This window comes from Mustela erminea, chromosome 6 (assembly GCF_009829155.1).
Source record: "Mustela erminea isolate mMusErm1 chromosome 6, mMusErm1.Pri, whole genome shotgun sequence".
Taxonomy (NCBI): Eukaryota; Metazoa; Chordata; class Mammalia; order Carnivora; family Mustelidae; genus Mustela; species Mustela erminea.
Genome location: NC_045619.1, coordinates 85,241,923 through 85,254,225, shown reverse-complemented (window position 1 = coordinate 85,254,225; position 12,303 = coordinate 85,241,923). Strand labels below are relative to the sequence as shown.

Below are 12,303 nucleotides of genomic sequence, written 5' to 3'. Positions count from 1 at the left end.
TGTTGGTTTGTGAGGGAACGCAGGGCACAGACACAGGGCTCCAGCTCCACCTACAGCCATCTCCTGGGCTCCCCAACCTTGTGCCTCCTCACCACATTCTGCTTCTGCTCATCTGTACCATGGGCTGATCTGTAGGGGCCCAAGAGGACTTGTTGGCAGCTGTGGCCAGGGGCTCAGCAGCAGGTGGTGCCCAGGACGGCATCTCATTTAGTCTCTGGGGAAGTTCTAGATTCAGCTTTCCAGGCTCACCAACCCCACAGGCTGAGTATGGGGACTGGGCCTACCACAGGTGGGAGACATGTTAGCCATAAGGGACCTGGTGGGAAGATGGTTTTGAGGGGGAAAATATGAAGAAAACCAACTCACATTCTGGATTTGCTCAGAATAAACAGTCCCCGCCTGCCTTCCCTAAAGCCTCCAGAATCCCCTTCACGGGAAAATTGCACACATCCCTCTTCCTGCCTCTCAGCAGAGCCGTGCCATTTCTGTTCCTAAGACTCATCGTGATTGACTGGGACCAACAGAAACAGTTGGGAGTTTTTGGTGGTTCCTACTTCTGTTGGTTGGGTTTTCCCCAGGCCCAGCCGGAGGAGGCTGACAGTCAGGGGTGAGTTCCAGAGCAGGGACCCACACCTTCTAAGGAAACTCCAACCCCACCGGCATTTCCCTTCCCCTGCCATGGGAAGGAAACGAGGAGGGGCTAACGGGCTACGGGTACAGAGCAGGAAAGGGAAGGGAACCTCTGTGACCAGAGCCACCTTCCTCCTCCTTGACTTCACGGGGTCTGACAGGGCTTGGGTGGGGAGTAAGGAAGCCTTGTTCCCACAGAACCCAGGAGGGGTTTAGGCACTGAGCAAGGCTCTGTGCCTGACCTCAAACTGGCAGTAAACCTAACAGCCCTGCTGGAGAAGCGTCAGATCCTCCCCTTTCTGCTTCTTCCCGTTATAGGTTTTTATTATTAGATTTCTGGCTGGTTGTTCTGATGTAGGAATCAGTCTCAGAGTTGCTTTCAGTGTAAGTTCATCTTCCCTTTCACCCCCCATCTCTCCGGGGTCTCTTTTCTCGAGGATGTTGGTATTTAACTACCTCCTAGTCTTAGGGTTGGTGAGAGGTGTGGGGGTTGGGGGTAGGGGCAATGGGTGGCTGTGTCCTGAGTGGTTGAGAAGCAGCGCTGAAGGAGGGACAGAGGCAGAGACTGAGACAACCCAGAAGCAGGGAAACAAGAACATTACCCGAGATTTTCAGGAGGAAGGGGAAGAAGACAGTGGAACACCCACGGTGTTCCAGACACATCCAGATATAAAATATTTATCATTTAATCCTCATAAACCCCTGTGAAATAGTGAGATTATCTCCATTTTATGAAGAGCGCACAGTTGATCTTGGGCCCTCTGACTCCCGTTTTCAGTGCCTCTGCTTCAAGACAGTCGCGCCGCCCCCTTCTGGTCAGCAAGGGTCTCAGTGAGCAATTAGCAAGGACTGAGCCTGGCTCCTCCCTTACAAGAGCTCACCATCTCTATGGAACCACTCAACAAAAGTGTCAAGGAAACGCACCTTTGATGGAGACAGGAATGTGTCACGTTTGTCCCCGTGACACTGGCTGTCCCCGGAACTCAGGATGTCAGAGCCCTGCTGGGCTCATGCCTGTTATTGGGTAGCTGCTGAAGCCCCAGGGCTCTTGTCTGTCACCGAGAGAAGTCCGTGGCGGGTGGGTACTGACTCTGTGTGCTAGTAGTGCTGGTGGCAGGGGGGAATTCCCCTCCCCACTTCCTTCCCGTCACACTTGGGCCCCCAAAAAACAGAGAAGCCAGCATCACTGCCCAGAAAGTGCCACCGAAAGCTCGAGCCTGGAGCTTTTGGGCCTGTGGTCAGAGCTGATTCATACTTCTGCCACCCCTGTCCATACTCCTGGAGGGGTGGGCATCTCTCCTGGGCATCTAAAGGTTGAACCCTGGTATGCCTTTTCCACTTTTCCATGCTCTTGGGCTAGGGCTCCCAAAGGGGGTGACTTTGTTCCATCTTCAAAGCCCCTGGGGCACCAGACATTTTCTCCCCAGTTCGCCTTGTGGGGTAGTGTGAGGCTGCAGCAGCTGACAGCCGGTGGCTGAGGAAGTTGGTGTAGACCGGATGTGATGTCTGCCGCAGCAGCGGCAGGCTTCCCCCTTCTCCACCAGTCTCTTTCTTCCAGGGGGGACAACTGTTTCTATTTCCATGGCACAGACTTGGGGAGAAATAGGCAGAAGACAACGAAGGGCTTGAGATGTGCACAGAGCCAGATTCAGGCCCGAGGTCTGTGTCTTCTCTGCTCTCACTTGGGCTTAGCCAGCAGCAGCCTGGCTACGGTTGGGAGGGAGACCTTGGTCTGGTCTCACCTTTGACTTTGGGGTCCCTGTTTTGTTGTGGCTTCCTGACCCTGTCCTCTTCTCCACACAGACGGGCTGCGAATGGCCCTTAGCCAAGTAGTTTCAGAGAGAACAGAACATTTGGGATTGTATTTGCCCAACCAGCCGTCCCTACTGCATCAGGAGTGATTAGCCCCTCTTTCCTGCAGGAGTGCAGGTAGACTCACAGGGCAGCAGAAACTGAAGAGGGGTGTGATGCGGGATCCTCTTCCCCTTCTTGTCTTCTCTCCCTTGCCCCATTTTGGCTTATACCTAAAAACTGAGCAAAAATCCCAACTATTCTCCTTTTTTGAGCTTTAGTGACCGGGTTTCTGGCCCAGAGCTGGGCCCATTACTCAGAACCAGGATGCCTTAACCTTATATATACCGTCTACTTCCTCCCCACTAGACGCCTATCAGAGTATTAGACATCATCAGGGGTTGGAGACCATATGAATAGACACCGTCCTTGGGGGGCTAGATGAGTGTCTAGTTAGTTAATAGAGTGTGTGTAGACAAATGCATAATATGTCTAACAGAAATAAATGATATTTAAGGTTTGTCTCTCAGATTCTTAGAAAATGCAAGGCCCACTCCTAGCACGTTTCCACTTCTGGAATAACACAGGGCTTGTGTGTCTCCTCGGAATCCTGGGTGCACACAATTCATGTCCCCAGGGATGAGAATGTCAAGGAGTGGGCAGATGTAAACATTGGCCATGCTTGGGTGCCCGGGGAGTTAGAGCTGAACTTGGAGCAGTGAGTAGTTGGGGGAGAGAGAGAGAGAGAGGAGGGGAAGGCCTTCCAGGTGGTCTGCGGCGGGCTCGGAGGAGAGGCTGGATTTGTGGGAAGTCACATGGGTTATCAGACAGCTATCATACTTCAGGTAGGAGATCATATTTGATTCAGGAGTATGGGCACTAGGGGCAGGTGCAGCGATCTGCCTTTAGAGGCAAAGGCTGTGACCTGTAGCCCCAGTGGCTAGAAGAGAAGCTTGGCTGGGTGTGGAGGGGAAGGTAGGGCTGCTGGCCTGCATAGCACTAGCCCATGGGTGCCTTGGGCTTCCCTCACTCATGCCCGCTTTTATTCCTTTATTCATTCAGCAAACAGTAGTGAGCAAAATAAGATAACTCTTGGTCTGCCTTCTGTATTCCAGGTTAGAGTGTCTTTCAGGAAGGGATTGGGACACTTTCCTGTGTCTTCATTAATTGGGAAGTGTGTCATAAGTAACTTGTTACTAAAAAATTAAAGAACTGAAATTTTGTAAATTATTTCCTTAAAAATATGAGCTGTTATCTTTATGTCAGTATCCTTCTCAGGCACTTGCATCCTGATATGGGGCAAAGGGGTAGACTCGTGGCATCCACATAGGCTGTGGCTGGCTCGACGTCCACCCACGGTCGTGTATGATACAGGAAGGCCAGGCATCCCTCTGGCTGTGGGGGAGAAGCAGATTGAAAGTTGCTGTTCTAGACAAGTAGCTTTCAAACTTTTTTGCCCTGTCCCAAGTTAAGAAACACATTTTATGGCATGACTGGTGTGTGTGCCTATGTATATGTATATACTTAAAATAGAAAAGAAACAAAAGCTTTGTGAAACACTGCATTTCCTACTTGGAGGGATTTCTCCTATCTTCTAGCCTCTTCGGTTTTAATGTTTGTTTTCATTCAAAATAAAGTTAATCTTAACTCACTAAATTGGAAAACCAAACTCAACCAAACTGAACTAAGTATGAGGGGGGGAGGCAAGACCGTCGCGCCTCTCCGAGCCCTCCTTATCAGCCACAGAGTGTTAGGGTGAAGCCCAGGGCCCAGGAGGGGAAAGGCCTGCATGCTCTCCCTTTCTCTCCTCTGGGTGCAGGGAGTTTTCAACCCTGTTGACTCAGGTTCTCTCCTCAGAGCTCCATGAACCTGCCTCCCGACAAGGCCCGGCTCCTGCGGCAGTATGACAATGAGAAGAAGTGGGATCTGATCTGTGACCAGGTACGGGGTTTGGGGCGAGGCCCAGGAGTAGGGGCTGTTTCTTGGACTGGACAAGGCAGCAGGGCCAAAGGCACTGACCGCAGCCCTGGGGTCCCTTGAGAAACCCTTGCCTGGGCTTGGCCTCAGTCTGTGCTCACTTCTTGTACCAAGAGGGTTCTTTTTACAGACACAGGGCTGGCAGGCCAAGTTCCCCTCTGAATCCTGCAAAGAGCTGTCCTGGTTTCCTCCTGATGGGCAGCAGCCTGAAGGAAGTTTGTGTAGGTCCTGCTGGCTGTCTGCAGAGGAGTTGGGTGTCTTTCCCAATAGAGCCTGTTTCTGCCTTTTTCCAGGGTGAGAGCCCTGCCTGGCAGGGTAGACCAAAGGATCTTCTCTCTCTCTTGCTCTGCCCCAGCCCTGGCACCTCAGGTTTTTCTCATTATTGACAGGCATCTGAGAATGAGCAGACCGAGTCCTCTGTTATCTTCTGTTCCCAAATCTCAAAATATGAGGATTGGAAGCTCTCCCTACATGAACAGTGTTTCAAGTTGGAAGAGATTACAGAGATTATTACTTAGCTCGGAACTGAGACCCAGGACCCATGGCCTGGCTCTTTACCCTGCACGCATTTGAATTTCACAAGTCATGAGTTTCTGAACTTGGACAGGCCTGTCTGCATAGCTAGGAGAGTCCGCTTTTACTTCCTTACCTCTCGGGAGGCATGGAAACTTCGCCTGGCATGCTCACAGATTGACGATTTCTTTTCAAGCCCCGAACAGAACCTGAGTAGCTAACATTTATTAAGTACTTACGGGGGACCAAGGACTTATATATACTAAAATATCTCATTTAATCCTCACAAAACCCCCCTGAAGAAAGTGCTGTTACGTTTTATGGATGAAGAACTTGCGGCTCAGTTCCATGCCTGACACTGGCACCAGGGCAAAGCAGCCAACCCCATCTGTGCTAGCTGTTATGTTCCGCTGCCCCCCAAATCAGGCTGCTTGACCTGAGGTGGAATTATGCTTGAGACCTCCTTGTCCTGTTCCCCACCTCTTCAGGGAAGGCCCGTTTCCTCGTGTTCTGCATTAAGCAGAGCTGGCAAGCTTGATGACCCTTGCTTGGGATTGGACAACAGTCGCCTGTTGGCACTGAGTTTCTTTAATTGATGATCTCCCAGTCTTTTCCAGGTCGCCTAATTTTGACTCTTATTCACACCTTACTTTTTGCTTTCATTTTGTGTTTAGGTTCTGTTTGCTAACATGAGATCATTCTCCCTGAGCCCCGTGTCGCTCCCTCGACCCCTCAACTCTGCAGATATCTCAGTGGTGAAGGCCCTAATAGGACCAGAACGCTGAAGAGTTTTCTCTGAGTTTTCTCTGGGGTCTGATGCGGGGGTTGGACCAAAATGGGGAAGGCAGAGTCCCATGATCCTGTGCTCTTCGTGGAAGGGGATCGAGGGATGACCTTGCCAAAAGCAGGTTTAGCATTTGAGGTTGCCTCGATGGTTGGGGCCCAGGGCCTGAGGTCTGGGCAAGGAACAGAACGTGTGTTCCAGCCCTGAACGTGTTAGTGCTACAAAGCCAGTGCAACCCCAAGTCTGGGTTTAGGGCTGAAGAGCTTGCATTCTATGAAGCCTCGCTCCTCTCTCCATGGCCCTCCTAGTCCCGGGCCATCAGTTAGTTAGGCAGTGGACATCATTTCTCAATTGTTCCATTATTTTGGTGTTAGCAGCTCTTTAATCTCCACATCTTAGCAAGCAGCAGGCTCTTAAAATAATTTTCAACATAGAAAAATATTTTAGGCTCAGAGATCACTAATCAGAGAAGGGGAAGATGGCAGTAGATGAGAAGCGCCTGAAAATAAGTCAAGGAAGAGAGCCTCTGGCTGGATGATGTTAGGGGCCAGCTGACAACTTGAGGGGTCTGGGTCCCCTCACACTGAACGTCATCAGGGTTTGACTTCCTTGACACTCTCCTCAAACTGTGGGTGTCTGTGCACACACGCATGTTTCCCTCACAGGAACGGTTCCAGGTGAAGAATCCTCCCCACACTTACATCCAGAAACTCCAGAGCTTCTTGGACCCCAGCGTAACCCGGAAGGTGAAGCGTGAGGCAGGGAGGCCGCACCTTGCTGCCCCTTATAGTCCTGTGGGGTTTGGGGGGCAGACCCTGTGACTGGGGGTGGGACATCCGCTTCTGGGCAATGGGAGTTGGGTTTCTGGGTTCTGAGGCCATGGGCCTAGAGTGGCTGGCTCCTCACAGAGGGAAGGCTTGTACCTGCCCTCTCGCGTCCCCTCCCTTTCCTTTTCTACCCCTTTTGTTTGTGCTGTAAACTTGGATGGGGGGTGCGCTCCAATAGTGACAGGAAATTCCATGTTTACAGAAGTTCAGGAGGAGAGTGCAAGAGTCAACCAAAGTACTGAGGGAGCTGGAGATCTCACTTCGCACCAACCACATTGGGTGAGTCAGAATCGGCCATCACGATCCGGCGTCTCTGAGGATGGGTGGCTTGTTGATCTCCTGGCCATGAGGCACGGTCGCCCCTTGAACGACTTTGGGTTCCCCAGAGCTTCAGAGTGCTCTTTTTCTGGCTTTTCTCCCTTTTGACTCTGCCAGCTGCTGACTAGATGCTGTTGGCAAGCTTGGGGCCTCTCCTGGGGTCTTCAGCCTGTGGCTTTAAGTAGACGACATTCCTGTCGCAGCTGAGACTCAGTCTGCCTGTGGCCTGGGGGTGGGCCAAGGGAGGCCCAGAGAGTGCTGGGGATGGGGGAGCACATTACATTGGGTAGCTGAGACCTCGTTCCCAGACTGCGTGGTGCCCAGAAAACTATTTTCTTGATTGCAAGACCATCTCAGTTCAGGAGCAGAAGCAGCTTCCTAGGGCACCGAGAAAGTAGATCAAAGGCAGTGGGGGCCAGGAATTGAACATTTCCTGCATCTACAGACCGTGGTATCGCCAGCCTATTAACAGGTCCCTAGGAACGGCGTGGGTCTTGTTTGCTAGTCTCTGAGTGGGGAACCCGAACTTACTGAACAAGCCAGAGGCTAATGCGTAAGGTACAGTGACAGATGGCAAGTGGTCTCGGTTTTCTAAAACTGTAACCAGTCAGAGTATATGTAGTGAAAGTGAGAGCAAGATAGAGACAGAGAGAGTGTACACAGAGGATATCAAGGGAAACCTGATGGAGGACGGCAGGCGGGGCCACAATCCTGACCGGGGGGCCTGGCACAGATACTGAGAGCTCACAGGAGTGAGAAGTAGAGCCTGGGGTGGAGGAGAGGGTGGTTGGGCAGGTGCCGTCCCCAGGGTCCTGGGCTTCCTGAGAGCAGGGGTAGAAAGAGCCAAATAACGTCATCTGCCTTTCCCCTCCTGCCCACTTGTCCACACTGGGCTGGGCCTGCCTGGGCTCTCAGAGAGGCTACCTGTTTGCAGCCAGCTGCCGAGGCAGCAGTCATGGGGGAAATGGCACAGGACAGAACAGGAAAGGGATAGTTCCTGGCCTCAGCAGCTGTGCCTGGTGGCCAGAATTGGCTTCCACACCCCATCCATGAACCAGAGTGAAAGCTGACATGCTAGCAAACGTGAAACTCAGCCTCCTGCTGTATGTGGTGAGTCCTCACAGAAAGAGTGGCAGGGCCTCCTCAGCTAGCCTGTGTGTGAGAGGGGAGGCGATGGGGCAGTGAGACAGAGAGTGACTCCAAATCCCACCTACCGCCCTCCACACCACCCTGCAGGGCCTACTACTCCCCTCCCCTCCCTCTCAGGCCTTCTGTTCTTTCTTAGTAAGTCTTGGTCACAAGAGGATGGAGCCCATTCTTCACAGGAGAGGACCCCAGAGCCGTGTGCGACACTCCCCTCTGCTCACCCTTTCTACCTGGGGCCTGCCTCTCTGGCCACCAGCCAGGAGCTGGGGCGAGAGCAGCGTGGTTCCCAGGCCTGGGGCCTCTTGGCAGCTGGCACACGAGTTAGAGGTCTGGACCTGGCCCTCGGTTCCCAGGGAACAGTTTGGCGTCTGGCATTTTAGGAGCTCCTGTCGTCTGAACTGTGGCTTCTCCGGGCAGTTATGTGGGAGGGTCAGGCTCCTTCCCAGATTCCTAGGCAAGAAGAGTTTGTCAGGCTGTCGGGCCAGGGTGTGGGTGCCCCCGGGTGGTAGGAGCCCAGGGCAAGTGGGGGAGAGGAGGCTCCTGCTTCTGTCCCAGCCTGATCCGCCCCACGACCTGCCGGAGCCTGGTGTATAGGGCCAGCCCAATGGGAACTCCGGCCCTGGAGCTGGATGGGCTGGGAAGTGGGATTCCAGAGCCTCACCAGCTCCTCCTCTCTCGGGTTTGTATTGGTTTCTCTGCCTTGCTGAAGTGCCCTTTAACCTCTCCTCAAAGTGTCAAGATCCCGAAAATAGCAGTGTAGACTCAGACAGGAAATGAGAAGGGGGTGGGGAGCTGGAGAGCAGACAGACAGGAAACGGGAGGCCTGTCGGCCCCCAGAGAGGAAGCTAACTTCAGGCAGCTCCGGTGTCAGTCAGCCTCAGCTGAGCCTGGTGCTCCTGGCCCAAGCTCTCACTGTGTCCCAGGGTGTGGCCGGCAAACATGGCGCTGGTGTCCCAGCCTCGGGGGAGAGGCAGCCCTGTTGGGCTGTTGGGTGCAGCTGCCTCTGAAGACAGACCCCCAGACAGCCAAGGGAACGGAGCACTGAGGAGAGTCAGGGTTTTATCCTAAGAGTTTAGTGTTTGTCTGTGCTGTGGAATGAACCTGTTCTGTAATAGCCCTCCTGGGATTGGCTCTTGAATTTCCTTCCAGGCATATCTCAGGCCAAGAGGCCTGAAGGCCGAAGGGTGGAAATGCCCGGGGCCATTGTCTTTAGGGTCTTTGTTGTCTGCCTTCCTGCCTCTCTGGCTGAAGGGGCCTGAGTCCTCAGTCTGGATCTGAGTGGTCATAGTCATTCTGGAGTTACTCCAGCCCCTGACTCTTCTCCCATCCTTTTCTTATTCTGTCAAACTCACCCTCACCAAACACAGAATTGCCGCATATCCCTCTTAGCTCACTGTGGCCCAAACTATCTTTCCTTGAACTTGGTAGAAGGGCCCTTTGGCCCAACATGTCTCTGTTCCAGAGCTCTCTTTGGCCCTTCCTGCCTGTTTTTCGACCAAGACTTCAGTCCAGTTGGAGATGTGCTAGCCCTCGTCAGGCACAGCTGTGCACAAGGGCCTGTGGTAAATGCTCTTGATCAACCTCCCCACCTCCCCACAATTCCGCCAATAAACACCAAGCGGGGACAGCACTCTCAGTGTTGTGTTAGACACCAAGGACACCGAAACTGAGCTGAAACTCACCGAGACTGAGCCAGGGCCCTGGCTGTTTAGGAGAGCGTGCCTGAAAGCTTGGTGCCTGACATGGTATTGGAAGGCCTTGTACCTTTCCCCATCCCTGGCTCCCTGGCCTAGCAAAGGTCTAGGCCCATAATGTCACCATGGATGGGTCTGCATGGGTTTGGAACTTCAGAGTTTTCCCAGCTTGGTGCTAAGTTCCAGAGGATTCAGGAGTGGGTGTTGGGTCAGAGGCCCCTCACTCTTCTCACCCTCGACCCCCTTTAGCAAACCCCTCCATTATGTGTCCTCTATCCGCAGGTGGGTTCGGGAGTTTCTGAATGATGAAAACAAAGGCCTGGATGTGCTGGTGGATTACCTGTCCTTTGCCCAATGTTCGGTCATGTGAGTACCTCCCTGGGGCCGGGGTTGGGGACCGGCAAGGGAGGACACAGTCCCATTCTGATTTGCTGAGGAAGGGTGAGACTGCAGTATGGGAGTCCCAGGCCAGGAGGGAAGAGCCCAGGCAGTGGTGTGGGAGTGGGCAGGCAGCCAAGGAGATGTCTGGGATCTGTGAAGCAGGCCAGGTGGCTGGAGCAGAAGGTACATTTTGGGAAGCAGAAGGAGGGAGATATGGAAAGGGAACTCAGGATTAGAACCCAAAGGATCCAGACTCCAGGCTGAGAGCAGTCCAAGGAAATGTCCTGGCTTCTGGGAGAGACACCCGGTGGGAGTCATTCATTTGCCTTTGGAGAGTTGAATCTCCTTTGGGTCTCCAGATGTGAGAGGGTTACTCCAGGTCATTGCTGAAGCAGAGCCCGGGGAGCAGCGGGCATGACCTTTGACCCAGACGGAAAATAAAGTATTCGGAGCCTTTTTCAATCAGTTGGGGGGATGGGGGGGGTGAGAAGGTGGCATGAGGTAGTGAAAAAGAGCACTTTTGACTAGGACAGCCACAAAGCTGGTCGTGGGTCTCAGTTATATCCTTGACTCTCAGAGTGACCTCAAGCACATTTGCATCCTCTTATAGAAAAGGGGATCCGTGTTCCAGGGTTGTTGTAAGGTTGAGATGATAATGTGTATAAAGCAACTAGTAGTGTTGGGAAGTCTGTTCTGCCCTAGCTGCTTTATTAATTATTGTTATTCAAGGTGGTGTAACCTACTGTAATTACCTGAATATAGAGAAAGAGATTTTATACTCATCTTTCACGGGATGACTGGGGAATACTTCAGACTTAGAGCCAAGACTTCAATCAGCCCTTGGCTGACTGATCATCCCAGTTTGCCCATGACCTTTCCCAGCCTTGGCACCAAAAGTCCCACGTCCTGGGGAACTCCTCAGTTCTGGGACTCAGTCCTCACCTTGGCTTTCGCTTTTGCTATTACTGCCCTTACCCTGGGCCCTTCTCTTTTGTCCCCAGATCTTCAGTCTTAGCTCTTTAGGGGTTTGAAGTAACGCGTCTCCTTGGTTTGGCCTGTCACTCTTCCCAGGTCATCCCTCCTTAAAACCAAGAGTGGCCTACTCCCCGTTCCCATCCCAGCAGAATTCAGGCCTCGTGATCCTCCTCTCCTTTTAAAAACGACTCTTTTTATAGAAAGAAATGAAAAACATTTGCTGAAGTGATTTTTTAAAAAAATTCAGAGCTTTTATAGTAAAAAGATGTAGATCATTTTTCCAAATAAGCCTATCTTTCTCGTTCAAAAAGCAAACAAATCCCAGCTGCTTGAAACCAAAATACGCTGGATCCTCAGTCTTCCAGTGTCCACAGCTGCGCTCTTGACTCTGTTTTCGAAAGAAAGATCCAGGGTAGAGAGAGGGTGTGAAGGGGAGAGAAAGTGTGTCTTGGGAAGGGTTGGAAGGAAAAGGGTGAAGCCAAGCAGAGTCTGGGTGAAGACATTGGTTTGTAAACTGTCTGTACCAGTGCTAGGGAGTTTTCTTACTGACTGAGGGAAGCCACTGGCAAGGTTCCCTGTCAGGGAGCCTCCTCTGGTGTTTACTTGAGAACTCCATTAAACTTCTCATCCTCGGGGCTCTGTAGGCTGCCCTGGCTCCTTTGGAACATTCAGTCATCTGCAGATATCATTTCCTATTTCAGAAAGCCTTGGCCTCTGTGCCTTTGACCTTGGGGTTATGAATGTCTGAGCAGAAGGTTCCCCGGAGGAGGAGCCTGTAGGAGGGCCCCTGCTTGTTCAGTCCTTAATGATCTACTTGGGGGAAGAGGACAGGAAAGAAAAGTGGGACTGGTTTCCCAGAGTGGGTATACCTGATGTGGGGATTCGTAATGGACTAGGCCCCGGTGATCTCAAGCCATCCTCCTAGTTCTGGCCGTACTCCCAAATGGCTGGTGGCAGTCACAGAAGTACAAAGTGACAGAGAAACCATTTCAACTCCTGTAGGAAAGAAGGACCCCAGGCCACACCCTCGACCTGTGATTTCTTCCCGCAGGGAAGCTGGAGCCCAAGGAGCCTCTATTCCAGAAAACCTAGCGGTCTCAAGTAGAACCACAGAAAACCCAGCCATTAAACCCCAGTGCTGGGATGGGACCATGGGACTCTTGAACCTAGTGGCCTCTCCCACTCTAGGTTGGCTGGGACCCCCATTTCCTTTCATTCAGACCTGCCCTTGTGAGCCCAATCCAGAACCAGCCAGGCCCCTTCAGGG

At 52.4% G+C, this 12,303-nt stretch overlaps 1 protein-coding gene across 7 annotated transcripts in view; it reads left to right on the top strand.

The window, feature by feature from the left end:
- The window catches only part of FMNL3 (formin like 3), a 54,065-nt gene that overhangs the window by 27,992 nt on the left and 13,770 nt on the right, over positions 1 to 12,303 (top strand). For 5 of the 7 annotated variants that reach the window (XM_032348112.1, XM_032348113.1, XM_032348111.1 and 2 more), the window contains exons 2-5: positions 4,279 to 4,362; positions 6,361 to 6,441; positions 6,725 to 6,801; positions 9,963 to 10,046. In XM_032348112.1, the coding sequence (XP_032204003.1) occupies positions 4,279 to 4,362; positions 6,361 to 6,441; positions 6,725 to 6,801; positions 9,963 to 10,046 (326 nt within the window). Of the gene's footprint in view, positions 1 to 2,176; positions 2,290 to 4,278; positions 4,363 to 6,360; positions 6,442 to 6,724; positions 6,802 to 9,962; positions 10,047 to 12,303 lie in introns of those variants that run through there. The other 2 variants (XM_032348114.1, XM_032348117.1) reach the window with 2 other exon arrangements.